A 21,040-nucleotide genomic window follows, 5' to 3' on the forward strand; every position below is an offset into this window, starting at 1 on the left:
ATATTTTACAGTATCAATACCATTTTCTATATTTTAATAAAGTAATTTTAAATGGTTTTTTACACATTGACAGAAGACCTAAGGGTATCAGGCAGAATTCTCGTCTGCCTGGTTGCATGCCTTATCAAAAAGTACTTACGAAAATGCTTTTTTGTGACTGCATGTTCCTTTATAAACATACAAAATGTATAATCTGCTTTACTAAAATAGTAAGCTCTACTTATATACATTTATGTACCAGTGTGAGACAAATTATTGACTGTACATCTCTGTACATTTTTCTAAAACAACACTTTAATTGTAGTAGCTATAATAATCTATGTCGTTGCTACTGAGACGCAACCAAAATAACAATTTTAATGATCATCCATTGTTTATTATTCGTACGCTCGCGCCAAAAGCGACGAGACAAGATCACCAAAGTCCGCCGACAACTCTTTGATGCATAGATGTGATGTTCTGAAATAAAAGGCTTAACTTATGAATGTCATATTTAAATACCTAGAACTGTTTTTAATTTATGACCTTTTTTTGGTGAATATTTTTATCAATTATTAAATGTCAAAAAACAACAACATACGGAGTTAAACACTACCACGGACTACGGAGTTGTCCACATCATAAGAATTATATAACAAACAATTGTTTACTATTGTGTACGGCAGTGACTAAATTGAACGCCGTACATAATATTACTAACAATTTTGCTGTGTATTGATATTTATAAGACAAGCTAGTTTTCTAATATTTTTTTTTTATCAACGAGCAAATGTTAATTGCGCACGCACAAACGAGGATACTTTAGATACAATATTTGGCAGCAGTAAGCCTGCGTTAAGAAGTCTAATTGGTTATACTGATACCGGCAAATAATAAAATCAATAAAAAATAAAAAAATATTTCTAGATGTCATCTGGAACATATATGTTATCAATGCAGATGTAAGAGTACAGCTACTTTAACTCCAGCTTATCCAGTTTTGTAGATTTTTCTCTTAGGTATTTTAATTTTGTCAAATATATTCTTGTCTGCTTCACACATACACCGGCACTTTAATCCGCATATTAATTATAATGGAAATTTAACAGAAATACTTAAACTATAAGTTTAAGTACCTACGTCAAACGCCTATGAAATTGCGTACTTGCATGTTCTCGTTTATATGTATTTTAATGATTAGTCAACTGCCTCAAATAGGGAAGATTCGTTCAATCTTAATTTCGATAATGTTGCTCATCACGTAAATATGCGGTCTATTTAAAGATCGAAAGGGATATTCTGGTAATCATTGTATCCGTATTTCATTTTGATAAATTAAAAATTAAGTTAGTATTATCTTTGTGGAGATATCAGTTTCACATTTATTTTTGGTTGTTTAAGGTTTTGTGCAAAAATGCTTTTTGTGTAAAGTAAGTTTTTAGTAATATCGTTATAAGCATTAGTTTAATTCACGCGTATTACTTGTATATGGCGTGACTAAATAGTAAATAGGTATAATAATAATAATTATACGTCTATTTGGCTATGGGAGTTTACAGGTATGACTTTGGAAGTAGTAGAGTAGCTGACCTATAGGTACATACTTTCCTTTAAGTTTAAAAAATAAAAGACTGCAAGTCTGACAAATAACACAACAAATAAAAGATATCCTATTATTATAATTAGAAATTATTAAGAAGGTAAATAATATATTACTGTAAAATACAGTACCTACCATAGACTTGATTAAATGAAATGGGATCATAGGAGCGACGTATCTAGGTAATTATGCAACTAGCAAAAGAAAATCCCGTCTTGCATTTTACTAACACTCAGAAAACTAAAATAGTATTTATTTTATTTACTTTTTTAAGATTGACTGAAAACAAATGTATTGTTGGCATCATCATGAAAAGCGAGAAATAAACAGTCTCATGCCATTAAAACCATTTGGCATTCCACTGTTGCCAAATTAACTCTTAAGAAATGTCCCGCAATTCGGGATACGTTTAGATATTACGAAATTAAATGCAAAGCTGAGTCGCCTTTTGGATGCTTAATTTTATTGTGTCAAGCCAAACGCGGCAGTTAACGTTTGCGCGGGAAACGAACGCGCGCGCCATTAAAATTTACCGCCTCTTCGACAATTCGGCTTTATTGTGTATTGTGTAAGGTTTTTGTGTTTAAAGTGCAGTTTATAAGAACTGATATTCGTTTTCAGGCGAGACAAGTAAGTTTATTGTGAAAATTGTAATATGTGTAGGGTTTTAAAATAGTTTTTAGTGCATATATATATATATATATATATATGATTTAAAAACAATTCGAGATGCTTTAGAGAATTTAAGTAAATATTATTGGGCATTTACGGTTTAAATTAAAATAAATAAACAACAGTTTATTCGTTTCTGCGACAGATAATCTAAAATTTTGGATACATGTATTTCCAATGGCATACAAAGTTACAATTATAACATTCAAATGATGTTTTTTTTTATGTAAAGCGCCCTCCCTGAATATTCGAATGCGAACCATAATAGCTTTCATGTAAACATTGCTCCAATAAGACAAGCGATATGAACTGATTAAAAGTATAGTCAGCATGATTAGATCATAATAATAAATTTGTTAACAAAAATATGTAACCGAATCCAAAATGCACTAAGAAGTCCATCTGATTACAAAAACATTTCCGTGGGACCGATTCGCTGCTGATGAATAATTAGACACTTCGATCTCAGATCGACGAAGCGAGCTGCTATGCACAAGCATATAAATTAAATGGGTTTTTTAAATCAAGTAATATTTATTTCTACACAATTATTCCTATCTTCTCTATAAATAAATGATAAAAAAATATATTATTTACCGTTTCATTGCTTTCCAATCGGAATTGACATTAAAAATATCTACAGATAGAAAAGTATCTGTGATTTGTAAGATTTTGTTTACAGGTATATGTCGCGGATAAATATTAATATATTATGTAATTTTTAATCTAACCGTACAGCGGCTATCAAGCGATCAGAATGCAGTGGCAGCGAGTGCCAAGCGTTGCATAGTAGAGGATTTATGTCTGTCCGTCTGTCTGTACGCCCTACACGTGTATTTGGACAGCTCTATAAATATACCATTGTCCCACTCTTTACTTTGTCATATAAGCATGTTCCTAATATCATACGTGCGTCATAGATTTATTCTTGAGGCTTCTATAAGGGTTATCCAGTATTTCTAAGGTATCTAGGTGGAAAATTATAGTTAAAACACAAATACTTTAGCTGCGAACTACTATAACATGTATTGAGTCAATAACAATAGGAATAGATTTCAAATTTATGCATTAGATTTATGATTGTAGATAATGCTGAATGCAACTGCCAAGTGGATCACAAACGCATTGCGCAGGATTACATACGAGGCTATAATGCCTAGACTAGACTTTGCTTAAATAGAATACAAATCCCTATTATTATCTATTTGTTAATATAAATTTGGACTTAAAGAATGTCAGTCTTGCAATTATGTTGTCATATTTACTTACCGCCTTTGAGAATACAATTCAGAAATAAGAATTCGTTGTTGACTTATTGATATATAGTGAGAATAAATATACTAAAATATAACGTTTATTTATTTACAGCATAAATGCCAAATACTAATAATAATACCAACTTACACACTAACATAAAATAAAAACGAATCGTTTTCCCAAACCTGTCACAAATATATCTAGTTCTGGTGCAGAACTGAGGAAACGGTTAAGTAGCGGAATTGGTGACTGAAGCGGAGAACAGTTTGTGAGCTCGACTTAGACAGCATGGCATGCCTTCTGGATCTGAAATACTTTTCAGGCACATGCAGTGTAAAGTCTAAATCTAAACAGTACTGGAAGCCGATGCATTCTGTTCTACCCCGCAAAGCAGCAAAGTTCTGTTTTTGTAGGTAGCAAAATATCTTGTCAAAATACAAAAAATTCATGCTGGCAAAGCTGGGTGTAGAGTATTATTAAACGATAGCTTTAATGTAGCATTTGTAATTTTGCAGTTTTCATCGGATATTTTTTGATACGCGTCATAATTTTATTTTGACTGCGTTTTTGTATAATAAATGAGTCGGGACCGAATTTAATTAAACGTGACGGTTGACGTGCTGAACTGGGCCACCATTTGCTTGTGAAATCGGAGGAAAAAAATTAGTAACATCAGCAGATTTTTCATTTGACGTGCGACGAATAGAAAATAGAAAATGTTTGAATTGAGGAGAATGCGGCAGACGGCACGGCACACCGTGTTCGTTCTCCGACATCTTTCTATGTGTAGATATTTTGTTGAAGTGAAACTTCTTTAGGCGCATTAGGGGAAAATTTTTACGGAACGTCACGAAGATGTGCGTTATTGTCGGGAGAGAGCAAATGAAACCGATTGAGAGAGAGTGAGAAGGGTGTTCTTTTTTTAATGAAAGCCGATTTGATTTAAATTTTTTCCTTTTAAACTTTCGATGTGCAGGCCGTTTTACTACTACACAGAGCCAGTCCGATATAGTTAAATATGTTGACCATTATTGTGTTAACAATTTTATTAAACCACTGATTAAATATAAAAAAAGTTAAGTGCCTATCGGATACCTAATCCGCTGTTTTGCTAGTAATTTTTATTTTTTGTATCATTTATGTTTACCATAATTGTCATATATTTTAGAAAAGATAGCTAATAATATGAACTATAAATATCTCATTTTGTACGATGTAGCGAACTTTAATAAATAAACAAACTACTAAGTAATTAGTTTCCTAATAGTATAGCTTAATTAATATTGTTAAAAATGTGGTTAAACTGATCAAATTTTTGCGATTAAGAGCGTTATATGTGATTTAATTTACATTAAAAATATCTAAATCCGTAGGCAACTTTAATTTAGTATTTCCGCCTCGATATAAAAAAAACTAATTGAAAACAATTATTACGTAGAAAAATAGAGTTAAAAATTTATAAATATAAAATTCAACATACTTATTGTGAAAATATTTTAACCAGAAACAAGCATATTTGTTTTGCTTCCATGCCAAATGGCTATCGTATGGAAATAAATTCTATAAACATTGCAAACTGAAAATCCGGGACAACAATTCCCGTATTTAGAAATCGCGATATTTTTTTCAAATGGCACATGCTATGTGATGTCTGCTTTTAATACACACCTACTTTAAAAATTGATTGTTTACTTTGTTTAAAATTGTACGTCCGAGTTATTATAGTATTTATCGCATTATTATTAAGGACATGAATCTCCTTAATTTTATTTAATTATTTTTGTTACTTACAAACACAGCTTTGTTCGAGAACTGTCCGTATAACTGTGCGTTAGGAACACTAATAATTTCACTGCCAGCTTCTATTTAGAATAATTTATGTATTAAACTTATTGATAAAAAATAAATAATAAACATAGCTAAATAAAGTTTTATCGTTACAAAATTTAATAAAAACGAACTCAAAAGAAAAATGACCTCGCGAAACATTATAAACATTATATTAATTTTGAAGAAATGTATTATTTGCACATCACATGTCAAGACTACATGATTGCTGTGTGGGCAGATAAATAATTCATGTTCACATGTTTCATATTTACGCTGAAATCCGACGATTCAAACACTAAAAATACAAAACGATTGATGCTAACAAGAAGTAGTGGCCATTTCCTGTTTCTTTTACGTTTTAACGGAATACCATCGGTTTTCCTGTTAAAACATTTTTAAATTTCGAAAAGCTCTAATTTCTTGCTAGGTGGGAAAATAATACTTAGTTTTGTTTAAGCGTGTGTAACATTAATCAAACTTTCCGTTATGAATTTAAAAGCAAATTTTGTACACATTACATAACTCGATAATTTGAGTGTTTTTAATAATGGTAAAAAGACTTTATATTCGTTAATTGAGTTTTATTGAAATTATTTTTCTAAAATATATAGTCCATACATTTTTATATTTTACATCAATATAACTTGCATCAACTTCTTCGAAAATTTGGATCAGTATTTAAACAACTTTATTTGATTCGGAATAAGCATTCTTTTGTGATAAAAGAAAAGATGAACTAGCGGGGGAAAACTGGATGAATGTTGCTCAAGATAAAAGGAAATTGAGGGAGCATACAAATTCTGGAACAAAATAACCTTCATTTTAAAAACTAATACTAACAGAACTTATACTTATATTAATAAATGTAAAACAAGTTTTGTATGGATTAATTAATAAAGCTTTAATCATAATCAATCATTTTCTGTCCAGTCAGTCCAGTCCAGTCACGTCCATTATTGGAGGATCATGGATTTTAAACGCAATGAATGCAATGAAATTTGCTTCAAAAAGCGTATAATTTATGAAAGACAAAAGAAAGATAATGTGAAATTAAAGAGGTACATATTTTATAAACGAATATTTCAATTTGCATTTTTACGAGTTGCGTAAAACAAAGTGATCAAAAGCTTTATACAAAATGTACGCAATAAAACGGTTGATAAAATATTTAACATGTACCGGGCGTAATAATAACGAACATAAATTTTATGCGGTCGTAAAATCCTCAGCTGTGAAACTGAAAATTCAGATTGCGTAGTCTTCATTGTGGGACATCGTTTCAACCTTTAAATGAAAATTGCATCTTCTACCGCATTTACCGTGGAGACTGTTCAGAGGAGTTGTTCGGACTACTACCTACAGCTGAGTTTCATCATAGGACGTCAAGGCAGAATACAAAATACCATGCGTATCACCTTGACGTCCGTCGTTCTTACTTAGCGTTTCTTAAGCCAATTTCTGCCGCGCACCACCACAATGTGGAACCAGCTGCCTACTGAAGTATTTCCGAACCAATTCTTAAAAGGCCAAGGCCTAGAGTGTCAATGAGGCTTAACATCAGATGAGTCTCCTGTTCGTGTGCCACCTGTAACATAAAAAAAAGACGTTAGATCCAAGATCTAGAATTATCTTTATCATTATTTAATTCTTATTCGAATATAGGAATACATCCTGTATTCGAATGAGAATTCTCGTCAAGAACAGGTTTCTTGCTTCGGCTAACTGTGGAGCGTCAATTCAATTGGGTTGTGACGTTTAACGTTTTATTTACAATTTTAATGGTTATAATGTTATAGTGTATATGTCACTGGCCTTAGTATATATGTTAGTTATTTAAATATGTTCGTATAGTATATAGCAAAATTGACTCTTCTCTATAGAAAATGCTACGACTAGTACGCTCTGGTATTTTGGGCCATCGCTACAAGCTGTCGCCCATCTAGATGTCTAATATGACATGTAACCAATGCAAACCAAGCTATGACCATATTTCATTTCGTTTCAGATTCCAATCTCAGCATGAACAAGAAATCTCATAAGAAAAAGGTTAGTTTTTTAAATTAATAAATTACGGAAAGAAAAAATGGAATAAGGTACATTTTAAGTGTGTGTGTGTTGTGGTTGTAACTGGCCCTGGCTCAGCACTATGCTGTGGAGCAGACGTGTTCCACAGCGCTGGTCATTCTGCCAGAGATCAAAACAGTTAGTTTGCGCAAAAAAAGAAAAACAATGTAGTAATAATAATAGTAGAAAAATAAGTATAATTGTTACTAAAACTACTATAAGAAATAGATAAATAAATATTTTTGCTTTGCGTGTTCATGTTATTGGATATAAAAAAGATAAAAATATGCAATAAATAAATAAATCTCCCGTAGTAATAACTATGAATATCCAACTGACTTAACTTATAACAGTATTCCCAAAACTCCTCGTTTTAAGAGCTTATCAGAAATCCTGGTCAGAGAGAGACGTAAATGTATCTCGCGGATGAGGTTAATAGCAGCTAGTGCAGCACCAATAATGCCAGGCGAATATATTTTGACTTATGTTAATTCGTTCCATTCTCATATTTCATTGGCGAAATGCTTGCCAACTCGAAATAGACCTGCTTGCACAATCCAAGGGCTTTTGTTCGTGTTGCTATTTACTCATCGGTGTAAATCTAATGACATATATTTACCTTAGTTATTCGTTGGAAAAACAGACAAACTAGCCTTGAAAATCTAGACAACAATATACAGGCCATCCCGAAGTTATGGAACATGAAGGGAAATGATTAATTTCACGTTGTTCCTTTCTTTTAAAATACTATGTTTCTTAAGAAGAGTTATTAGTTTTTGGCCATTCTTTCGATTGGCATCATAAAAGTAGGGGTGTTTTTTTTTATTGAAGTCGGTTCGATTCCCAGACGAGGCAAGAAATTTTAAGAAAATCTTTGAATGCAGAATTACTAACGATTAAAAATAACATAAAGTCTTCTTTCAGTAAAATACCCTATCTACGATATTTAAGGTACTTTCCCTTCATGTCCCATAACTTTGGGACGCCCTGTATAACACGACTATGTTGACATGATAAGATTACTAGACAAAATCTGAAACCATAGTACTGCTGTCTGGGGCAAAGAAGCCATACTACATACACGTAAACACAACATTACAAATTATACATATAGAAACATTATAATTTCGATGTTCGAACTTGATTATAGTTTAATCAGGCTTTTAAAGCCAGTCACAGACGCCTACAATTTTGCAAATGATTTCATGGAAGCTATGAGTCTATGAATAAATTCTCGTTCGAATTTCGTTCCCCAAAAAAGCATTGTAAACTAAACCTTAGAATCGACAATGCGTTGCCGTCATACATCAGCATGCCGATCAGGCGTGGCTCATATCTACGAGCGGCGTATGCCCCCAATTGTTCTTCGACAATCAAATGATTGAAAGGTGCCAATAATGATTCGAAAATGTCAGACGCGCCGACCGCTAGCGCCAACGTTATGCTGGCGTGCAAATTGCCAACAGCCTATAATTGAGTACATTTGATTGTAGTTTTGTAACGTTAAAAAAAATAGAAAATTGCAGTAAGAATGCTTCTGTTCTTACAATTTTTTTTACAAACTCAGGAGGCTCACCTGATGTTAAGTGATACCGCCGCCCATGGACACTCTCAATGCCAGAGGGCTCGCGAGTGCGTTGCCGGCCTTTTAAGAATTGGTACCCTCTCTTCTTGAAGGACCCTAAGAGGAATACAATACAAAGTACGTGAATTATAATAAATTAACTGAAATTTTCTAGCTAATCCAATTCTATTAATGTGCGCTTGAGGGAACTTTTAAAACATCATGTCGACAAAAAGGAGGTTGTATTTATCCCTTAGAATTAAAGATGGATGTCTGATGTGATACAGATGTAGCACGAAGACGCAAAATATAATTTCATTGACAAGTAAAAACCAATTTCGTTCTTCGCACGAGGCGCGAACATCTTGTTAAGACAGGTGTCAATTGACGCTCTAGTGAAGTGGAAAATTTAAGCTATTTATAAAATATTCCAGTCATGTAATATATTATGTTGTAGTTAAATAAGGCCAAGGCATATTTCAGGTCGCTAAGCCTGACTGACTGAATCAGTAATACTATTTCCGCCAGAATTGAACCATATCGGTAGAGTCCTTTGGGCTCCTATGTCATATGTGTATAGGACATGGGACCATTAAGACATGGAGACAGTACCATAGGTAATCATAATTGATTCGTTTAAGTATCAAATTTATAAATCGAAGAAATCGTTAAACCTTACAAAAATATAAATCCCGACTTTTTGCATGAGGCGAACAAAATTTTTAATAATTGATACAATAAATAATAATACATATTTTTTGTATATATTTTAAATAAACTTTCTTTTCTGTTTATGAAAATACTAAAATAGATTTTTAGTAAAACTTTGAAAGAAATTTTAAACACATATATAATCTGAATAAACCGACGCGGGCGACGTTCGAGTCTTCTACCGCCTGTATAGTTGGCATGACAACTGCACCAATGACCAATTTAATAGACATTCTAACACAATAAATCTACTGTTTAGTATTATATCTCGCAAAGCATATAACCCCGTCGAAGCCAATTAAACGTTTACTGCCTTAAAAATTCACTTTTCTATAAATCTTTCTGAGGAAGGAGTATGTGTGTCAACGGAGCTATTAAACTAATTCACGGTTTAGCCGATAAATAAACTGATTGTTAGTCGGCGCGAATAAGCGATTAATAGCCAAACAAACTGTCACTTACACTGTAAACATATCCGTGAATATATTTTAGTAACGGGATTTTTAAACCAGATTAAAAATAATGCTAGACGATCGTTTCCGACTATACTCCGAACTAGTCTGTCAGTTTTACCTTTTAAGATATTTAATCTCAACCATTTTTCAATGATATACCTACCGAAACATTATAATTATTAATAAGCTTAGATATTATTAAATATAAAAATGCTATAGTCAAAGTCATATAGGTAACATTTACATAAACAACAATGTACACTTATGAACGTCAAAATACATATTAAATCTAATTTTACGTTTACTACCATTTCTTAAATCAAGGGCGTAGAACGGAAGAGAAGAACTGGCAATAAACTCTTCTATATGGTCGGGATGCATCATGCAGATTGGTTCTTATATATTTAAACCTAAAGGAAGATATCTGGCAATTGGTAAAAATTCTCGAAATTATAACATAAGATATTTAAAAAAATACATTAAATATCGAAATGAAAAGTTCTAATTTGAATTAATAAACAGGATTTTGGATAGGAATCACTTAAGTAATTAGCTCAATTCCCTTTTTGTGTACATCTTCATCTGTGTTATTTATGGTATATTGAATTTTTTGTTTTTGTTTCATTCAACCCAACATTATGCTTATCGAAGTGAAATTCTTTCGCATTAAAATGGAATATACTCGTCAATCTTTTATAAGATGATCAAATATTTAGAGAATTTAAAAAGTAATTTGAACGCGTTCCAACTAGTAAAACAATAGTTTTGCTTCGAAGCCGTTTAAAACATCAATTACTAAACGAGTGCCAAGAAAGTTGTAATTATAGACTGTTGCTATGGGAGTTTTAGAAGCTTATAAAAGCTAGCATACATATAGTGAAATCTTTACCACTTCATAAATTCCTTGAGTTTTTATATCGCGTGACCCCAGCAGCGCTGAAAGAACTACGAGTATATCAAATTTACAAAACGGTAGATATAATATATCGCAAGAAATTTAAATGTAAATTTCAGAAGAAATTTTTTTTTTCATAGAACAGGGTAAAGGGCAGAAGGCTCAGCTGATGTTAAGTGATACCGCCCATGGACACTCAATGCCAGAGGGCTCGCGAGTGCGTCGCAGGCCTTTAAAGATTTGGTACGCTCTTGTCTTGAAGGACCCTAAAGTCGTATTGGTTCGGAAATACTTCAGTGGGCAGCTGGTGCCACAGTGCCGGTGCGAGGCAAAAACTGCCTTAAAAATCTCTCAGTTGTGGAAAGACGGACGTTGAGGTGATACCGATCCTTCCGATGTCGAAACTCAGCTCCACTGAACACTCTCCATGGTTAATGCGATAGAAGATGCAGACCCCACATCGCTGCGCAACGCCAGGGGATCAAGCCGCTCGGAAATAAACTATAGACTGAATCGACTAGCGACCATCAATAATATCAAAACTCCTTTAAGGATAGGTAAGGATCAAGGGTTTAGGTAAAGAAGAAACTAAGGAGCAGCATAAAGCGGCTGAACGTATAAATTACTCATTTCAAGACATTCTAGGTAGACGCGAATTTACGTTTATAAAATGCAAGCGTGCTTTAATTTATAAATAAGAGATATGATAGGTTATATTACAACATCACCTGTTGAATTACGATTATTTTGATGCCTCAATCATGCCAACAGACGTACGACACGAGAACGAATCTATACTATTTGTGGGAGGTCGCGTGAAGTCCGGGTAATAGAATATTTTTTTATTGGTCTGCATATGGGACGGCTTTCTGTTACTTTTGAATGTACAGTATTCGTACATTACGTTTAAGAAAATTTAAATATACATTGGTTTATATAAAATTTTCCATATGAATTTATTTCGTACTGTTAGACTTTACGGCCAAAAGATCAAACATTTTTTTCGAAACACACGCCTATACAGACCTTATGCGTGGTAAAGACAGCCGTAAAACTGCGACTGGTATTTTTATAAAAGGGTCTTTATAAATTTAGTAGTAATAATTTTGCGTAAAAGGTAATGGTACCATACATTTTCAGTTAAGAAGTCATAATAGAACTTTAATGATTTCATAAAGCACTTTCAGCTTGGCTGGAAACGAGCGGTTCACATGATTGAGTGACCGACTCAGTGCCAAGATGTGTAATTTAATTTGACATATGCGACAGCTACGAAAGTGATTTAGTTAATATAATGAGTTCTATACTAATTATGTCTTATGCGCAAACGTACAATAGTAGGAATGCGTTTATTTTCAATTCGCACTGTACACAAGTATATAAAGAATTATATTAGGTCCTTACATATGAAATTGGCGTTTTGTATGGGGGGAACAAAAGGTGGATTTTTTTAAATAGATTATATTTAATTTATCTAAATATATACCATCGCTATCTATGCACTCTCTTAGTCTCTGGCCGTCCACAAGGCTTGTTCTGCAGGTCGAAATTTCTAGAACGAAAACGTTGGAACCTAAAGCACTGGTGCCACAGTGGAACTCGTACTCGTAAATAACGAGATAGTTCATGATTTTAATTATAGAGTCACGTAAAGAAAAAAAATTAAACGGGAATATGAAATGAATCATGGTTTTCGAAAATTTGTATTTCGAACGAGTTTTTGCCCGAGGAAATAGCTGTAAAATTTGAAATTGGAATTCTTGACCAAAGAGGAGATATTTGACATAAAGTGGCCAGTACGCCACGCCAACATCATCTGTAAGGACCGTATATATTGTTAGCTGACATACACTGTAACGCCGTTTAAAGTTACAAGCGATTAAAATTGTATTAAGTTTCGCATCGCAAAATCGTCGTTAACACGATTAACACGACACGATAACACTCAGATCATAATATGTACTTAATCCTAAATAACATGAATAGCTCTCAATTATACCTTTTTATTGCTATTAATAGTATGTGAGTATTCATTTTGGTATACGTTCAAGCTAATCATTCCCTTCATTCCCATTAAATATCCTATGGGAATAAAAAAGACTTAGAGATGTCAGAAATATGGAATATGTTCCCTAAATTCAAATTGTTGAATTACAGTCAAGCGTTTTATCACACACACAGAACTAATTAGTGATACTGTGCCAATGGCCAATTTTGTACGACAGACCATATTAGATCCTTTCTAATCAGCTTAATCACGGCGTTCAAGGCTTAATTTCATTTATTCAATTGCGACAAGGCTTCCTCTGACCTGCATTAGCTTAATACAGGATTATCAGTCGCACTTAGCGGCGTTCCTGCTTAATGAAATTACAGCCATCAGTCTCTGCTTGTTATTGGCGGGATTATGAGTTTTTTCCAACTCAAGTGCTGAACAAAAATACACTGGCTCCAGAATCATTCATAATACGTCACAAAACATTCGACGGTCATTCATACTACGCGTCTCTGATGCTACGATGTCTAACTTGTGTACGTAGATTTTGAGAATTGGATTCATGTCAAATTTTATAAACGAATGTGATCAATTACCGTTTCAAAACACCGTGCTGTTAAATATATTTAAATAATCATGCGAGTAGTGAACGGTAATGTTAAGTGTTTTCGTAGTAAACGCTGGGTTCTTACGGAGTATTTATAATTTACAGCACAAGAAACGCGGAAAGCACGAAGTACGAAACAAAGAAAACGTTATAGAAGAAGTTTTGGATGTAGAAGTTAAAGAAAACGAAAAGGATTCAGCGGAAACTGAAAAGGAAAAAGACAAACCATGCTACGAAATCAAACAGTCGGATGTTATGGGACGGTAGGTTTAATTTTTATTAATAATAAACGTGGTAATTGTTTAAGAAACAACTTAGATCATATTCCTGCAATGATTTATCTAATTGTTTAGGATTTTAACAGAATGTTTCAAATGTTGCGATTTAAATTATATTTATCAAAAAGTAAACTATGTGACTTCAAAAAACTCTAAGATTAATTCATTAAAGTCATTGTATAATGTCTGTTGCAGAATAACTATTAGAAAACATCTCTCTGTGTCAGGTCTTAAATGTTGGCTCTTTGGTATAGATACGTGGTGGCCAGTCGAGATATAAAACCAGGCGAGGTGATTGTGGAAGCTCCAGCGCTGGCTGTGGGTCCCTGCAGCGGCTGCGGACTTATCTGCCTAGGCTGCTACAGAGAGCTCGACGAGAACAATATATACAAGTAAATTTATTTCACAGTGGCCCGCAGTTAAGATGGTGGATAAAAGTTAATTTGGTTAGTCTTTGTTCGATAGGCCCAAAACAAAGAACAAAAAAAGTTTACTTTGACCCTAGGGTCTAATGGTTTAACCAAACCAATAACCATATTCTTTAGTCTAATAATATATTAAGATACGTACATTTTTTCTATAGTAATGGAACCATGTTAAACTCTCTTGATCACTTGTACTAATTCTGTAGTATCACACGACTCACTCATGATAATATAATAGATTATGATATTATAGGTAATTACACCAATAACTTTCTATACTTCCAGATGTACAGGTTGCGATTGGCCATTGTGCAGTAAGAGCTGCCCAGGCGTAGGGTATTATACTGGACACTCGAGCTACGAGTGTGAAGCTTTAAAGGACTCGTCTCCAAGCTACGCGAACATTGAGGAGCTGAAGGAATGCTACCACGCCCTCATGCCATTGAGGCAGGTACACACGCTTGCGTTATTATTTAATTTAATATGTAGATACGTAGCATATCTATATATATAAAAATGAAACCCGTTTTCCGTTGTCACAACATAACATGAAAACGGCTTGACCGAATTGTCTGATTTTTTTTTGTTGTGTTTGTAATTACCAGGAGAAGGTTCATATAAAAGAAAAAAATAAAAAAATTGCGTGGAAAATTAGAAAATTTAAGAATACTTAACCACCATACAATTCGAACTTTTTGATGTAACCTCATGGCGTTTGACATAACATTGACAGAATGCATGCTGCAAATATCATCAAAGAGGATGTAAGAAAAATGAATATCGTTTAAAATAAATGCTTCAATCGGAGTTATTATATTGATAATATAATAATATGCGAGCCAGAAAAACAAACAAAGAATGTTGTATAACATAAAGCATTAGAATAATAAACACTTTGTTTCTGAAATATTTTTTAATTAATTATACCAATTAGAAATCAATATTCATAGTTAAGATAGGACAACGTCTGTCGGGTGCGCTAGTAATTTATAAAAAAATATCATATAGTTTAAAACTTTAATTCTATGTTTCTACTACATTAGTGTTAATGGTAAAATCGCTATTCTTAATCCTATGATCAATGTAAGTTTGGGCCCCGGATGTAAAGTTATGATTTATAATTCTATGTGCGCAATGTGGTTACGGAAGAAATGTTTCAAAACCCTTATACCGAAAAATTTAATACAGGCACAGAAGGTTTTTAAAAATGTTTCTATCTCTCAAAATAATGACTGGAGCAGATGCTAAGGCGAAGACCTGTGAAGAGTTGCAGTTCTATTTCTGTATTATAAGCTGCTGTCGCTGAATCCATGAATTTTTATCCCTAAATTCCAGATGCCTTCTTCTCAAAACGGCAGACCCTGAAAAGTGGGAAGGGGTCATAGCTATGGAGGCTCACAACGAATTACGCAAGTCGCGGGGTGACATATGGCCGGCAAACGAGAGGAATGTTGTCCAACGGTTGAAGAGCTGGGGTTTCGAGTTCGATGACGTGGAGATACACACTGTTTGTGGGATATTAGAGGTATTTTTTAGAAACCTTGCGTTCCCCAGTGTATAACTTATCTTTAAATGAAATCCGTTACAGCATCACCACAAAAAGAGGGGAATAATAACATCAGTTTGATATTTTTAACTTTTTTTAAGCTTTTAAGTGGCTTCAGCGTGCGACTCTCATACCTGAGGTCGTAGGTTCGATCCCCGGCGTGCACCAGTAGACTTTCTGTCTATGTGCGCATTTAACATTAGCTCGAACGGTAAAGGAAAACATCGTGAGAAACCGGCTTGCCTTAGACCCAAAAAGTTGACAGCGTGTTTCAGGCATAAGAGGCTGATCACAGCTACTTGCCTATTAGACAAATTATCCTGAAACAGATACAGAAATCTGAGGCCCAGACCTAAAAAGGTTGACGCCACTGATTTATTTTATTTTTTAGCTTGGAATAGAATGTTGGGTGCTTTAAATCATCTCAAGATATGTCAAAAAACGTTGGAGTTTGAAGTACGGCAGTCGTGGTTCGCTATTTTGGTTACAAGATTTCATAACACAATAAAGTTGTAAAACTATAAAAGCCGACCGAAGCATAAATTTTAACAATCTCATTTGGGTTGCCCCAAATATACTTTTAAGCCATCCACCAATCTCGTCTACAATTTAGAATTCAATTAATAATTGCAATTACAGTAAAACGTTATTTTTTAAATAATTTCAAACAAAATTATTTACATAGTGGCATATATATAACACGAGGGAAGCTTTACAGAACATCCGGCTACGACCAAATTAATGTGGGTGGAACCGCAGAGCACAGCTAGTACTATAGTGTAATGTGACTTATGACACAGAAATATGTTTAAGGAAATGTCAAAGGAAAACATGATGAATCAAGCGACTCTTTTCATGGTTAATTTTAATCTGATTTCTTAGGTCCATACTGGGACCATTATTTTATTATATGAGTGAATATAACCATGCACTAATCATTTACTATAGTAAATTTTTAACGAAATAACCTTAATGTACTAGTGAATGTGAAATCAAGGATTCAGTCATTCAAAAGATGGTCCGGCAACGTACCCACTGGACAAATGTGTTTGGTTTGCGGTATATGCCTATTATAAAAAATAATTTAAAAAAAATATTTCATGAAGTAAATTTTCATAATCGAAATCCACGCTTTTTTAATTTTAAACACCTCCAGGTGAACGCATTCGAAGTCGGCGGCAACGGAGCGAACGCCCGCGCGTTGTACGACGGCGCGTTCCTATTGGCCCACGACTGTACGCCGAGCACAACGCACACGGACGCAGAGCGGGTGCCCGGCAGACCTCTCACGGTCAGGGCCTCGGTGGCGCATCGGGCGGGAGACCTCGTGTCGCTCTGCTACGCTTATACCTTACAGGTGAGGTAACAAGGGTAACATTATTTACAGATGCTCCTATCTATCTATATTGCGGTTCGTAAGTCTCACTAAAGCTCGAGAACGGCTGGACCGATTTGGCTAATTATGATCTTGTAATATTTGTGGGAGATCAGGGAAGGTTTAAACATCAATTGAATTTTCCAATAAAACCTGTACTTAGTTCGGAAATTTAACGTCTTTTTAGAAATAAAATCAGAAAATCTTTCAGAAATATGTGTCTCATAGTATTAGTATGTACCGCCTCCGGATACCAGGTTCTCATGGTTAACATTTTCTCAAAGCAAGGGAAGAAAATCATGGAACTCCTTATTCGTTACTCTATTAAAAGCAGTTTTCTCGTCCTCCAGGGAACCTTAAAGCGTCGTGAGCACATCCGCCTGAGCAAGTTCTTCGAATGCCACTGTAAACGTTGTTCAGACCCATCGGAGCTGGGCACCTTCGCGAGTGCCTTCCGCTGCCCCAGGTGCTCGGGCAGGATCCTCTCCACTGCACCATTGGAGCCCAAAGCCCCCTGGAGGTGCCTGGACAATGCATGCACCTACACCATGACAGCGGGGGGAGTTCAGGCTATGCTCAAAAGGTGCTTATTTTTAAGAAAAATAGTTAAAGTTGTTTTTTTAATATATATTAGTTTAGATTGAAAGAATCAATTTTCGCAAGTAACCTTTATTTTTGGATATTTTAACTGATAGTTAAATAACTTTATAAAAACGATCACATGATATTACCGGATTAAAATTCGTTAAATAATCAGAAATGCTATGTTCCCTTTACTTTAAAGGATTTTAACGCTAACGAATTATTATTAACTATTAGTTAAATGTAATGTGTAACGAACGTTAAGAAAAAAGCTTGACAGCTATTTCACACAATACATTCATAGACAAGAACTGCCCATAGACTATGAGGTATAACCAAATTAACACTACTTTGGACTTGGCCTGGTCTTGACTTTATTGATGCTCTCTCTGTTCACGTACCGAACACTTCTCGTCTTCCGTCAGGTTGACAGAAGAATTGGAGCAAATAGACGCGAATGACGTAGAAGGTTTCGAGAAGTTTCTCCACAAGTACCGCAACGTGCTGCACGACAACCACTACCTGTGCCTGTCCGCGTTGCACTCCCTGAGCCAACTCTACGGCAAAATCTCCGGCTTCATGATCCACGAGATGCCGGAGTCCCAGCTGCACAGGAAGATCGAGATCTGCCGCGACCTGATGAAGGTCTTCGACGTCATCGAACCGGGATACTCCAGGCTACGAGGTACTGCTCTAAGAACTGCTCTCTTATGTCAGAATCCATAACATTTTCAAGTGTATAGTGAAATTATATTATATTTATTTCCAACACACAAATATACAATATTCTTAACATAGTAATAATAATTAAATAATTAATAAAAATAAAATAAAAGCAAATTAAAAAGTTTGCTCCATGGCAGTGTACCTTTAAGGCTGGCAGCATTTCCTCGCTGCAATACTTATTCGTTGAGCAAAGCCCCAGCTCGGGGGTCACCGGTACTATGTACCAGGCGCCAACTGAAATCTTTAATAAGCGCCTGTGCACTTGAACCCCAAGGCCCAAGAGTTTACTCCAAAGGGAACAAAATAGAAGTTTGAGGAAAGACTCATATATTTGAGCCGGCCGCGCTAGTTGCGATCCTCCGAGGGAATTGAGACGGGGATAACGTCCACACAAGTCATATCTATATATATATCCCGTACCAAAAGCCGTCCTATGTAATAAACAACATATCGGTTTCTTTATTATTACTTTCCAATTAAACTGGTGTCAAACACACTGACTGACATGTCCCACTTTGTACGAAGGTATACGATGTATATTTTTTTATTTTTTCATAAAGATATATAAGTCGTATTTCTCTGTTTCTTATACTCTCAGGTATAACATTGTACGAACTTCACGCACCTCTGATGGTGCTCACCACGAGGGACTTCGAGAGGAAAGCCATCACCAAAGAGAATCTCAGGACCAGATTAAAAGAGGTAAGGAGAGAGATCGTAAACCGGTGGGGCTACGATCCTTAAAAGCTTTGCTTTTTAGGTTTTAAATATGCCGGTTTTCTCACGGCGTCTTAAATGCAAAGGGAAATTCATCGGCCCGGGATTCGAACCTACGACCACAGGGATGGGATATCACGCTTAAAATGAAATATTTTGCTTAGCAACAAGCGATCTGTTGTAAAAACATTGCCAAGTATTGTTTTTGATGATTAAAAAACATATAAAAATAAAGAAATATTGTTGGTAGGTTCGGCTTATAACCAATTTTTAAATTATAGAAGTGGACACAAAAATAGTTCTTATGTTAATTTCAGATCGTGAGTTATTTAACGGAATCTGCCCTAATCCTCGACTTCGAGCCGAAACAGTCCCCCGAGGGGCTCATGGCAACAGCCGCGAGGGACGCTCTGGATAAGATCAAGACTTGGGAACAAATTATTGGGAAAATATCATAATATTAAATTACATGTGTATTTTATTTTAATATTATCGCCAGGACAACAGTCAGAAAGACAAAAAAATTAAATCAGTTATTTCAATACATCTTTAATGCAGAAAAAAAATTTTGAGACCATAATTAAACTAGTTACAGTCAAATAGGAATTTAAAGATTGTTTTTAATTTAAACAAAACACTGTTCTAATCTAAATTAATTATCTGTGGTGGACTTTAGCTTGCTTCATTTCCACACTATACGGTATGTTGTAAATGATGTTTGCAAATAAATAGTTCCCGAATTATTGGCGTATATAATATATACGGGGCGTCCCAAGACTATGGAACATCAAGGGAAAAGTACCTTAAATATCGTAGATAGGATATTTTGGTGAAAGAAGACTTTATTTTATCTTGGAAAGTAAGTATTACTGCATTCAATGATTTTCAAAAATTACCTGTCTCGTCTGGGAATCGAACCGACTCAAATGTAAAAAACTTTTTTTTATGTTAATTAAGAGAAAAACAAAATAATAATTCTTCTTAAGTAACATGTAATTTTTAAAGAAAGGAATAACGTAAAATGTTTGCGTCAAATTTCAATAATTGTGTTTGGTCGTAAGAAAGCCCCCAAATATTTGAGGTACTTTTCCCTTCATATCCCATAGCGTCTTGGGACGCCCTGTACACATTTATTTTCTACTTACACCTTCAATTTTTTTCATTTCTATCGAATTAGTGTGAAACTGTAATAGAAAATAAGTTTAAAATAAAATAAATGCTTCAAAAGCTTAACATATTCTTGAAGTTATCGTGATGTAAGTCGGAACTATTTGTAAAATCGATTTATATTTATGTGTAAAAAATAATAATCATATACTCAAATACTCAATGGACTTCTAAGGTATATTCTGTATACAGTCTGTATACCAAAGCTTATAAAAAAAATACAAAATATATAAAATATTTATTTTTTCTTTCCTTTTGTGTATCAAATCTCGATATTGTCTTAAATTATTTTTTCTTGTTATTTTCGTGACCTTCCTGGATGTTGTTAATGTTGTGTTTGTACCTAATTATGATGCATTAAAATGTAAAATATAATAATTCTTTAAAAAGATGAGGTATATTTTTTGAACAATATATACTTTTCTGTACTTTTAACTAATAAATATACTTTGAGATATAATATGTTTTTTACTATCCCAATTAAAACCTTGTAAAATGTCATTGATCAGGATTTCAAGTTTTCACGTACAATCGTTTAGTATTAAGATTCCTGCATAGTACTATAATTACTTGTTCCGCCGTAAATTCAATGCG

At 34.2% G+C, this 21,040-nt stretch overlaps 1 protein-coding gene across 2 annotated transcripts; it reads left to right on the forward strand.

Annotated features, from left to right (window-relative positions):
• The first annotated feature begins 132 nt into the window (after positions 1–132).
• Positions 133–19,786, forward strand: LOC125060592 (SET domain-containing protein SmydA-8). Of its 2 annotated transcripts, XM_047665534.1 has the most exons (11): positions 133–2,209; positions 7,344–7,384; positions 13,736–13,893; positions 14,163–14,300; positions 14,619–14,780; positions 15,669–15,858; positions 17,036–17,236; positions 17,605–17,837; positions 18,262–18,521; positions 19,161–19,264; positions 19,597–19,786. In XM_047665534.1, exons 2-11 carry the CDS (start codon positions 7,358–7,360, stop codon positions 19,735–19,737), a joined length of 1,614 nt encoding a protein of 537 aa, XP_047521490.1. In that variant the 5' UTR covers positions 133–2,209; positions 7,344–7,357; the 3' UTR covers positions 19,738–19,786. The 2 variants fall into 2 exon arrangements, with proteins under 2 accessions (XP_047521490.1, XP_047521489.1); XM_047665533.1 differs by lacking the exons at positions 133–2,209; positions 7,344–7,384 and adding an exon at positions 13,413–13,559.
• The last annotated feature ends 1,254 nt before the right edge of the window (positions 19,787–21,040 follow it).

The sequence above is a fragment of the Pieris napi genome, chromosome 22 (genome assembly GCF_905475465.1).
Source record: "Pieris napi chromosome 22, ilPieNapi1.2, whole genome shotgun sequence".
Taxonomy (NCBI): Eukaryota; Metazoa; Arthropoda; class Insecta; order Lepidoptera; family Pieridae; genus Pieris; species Pieris napi.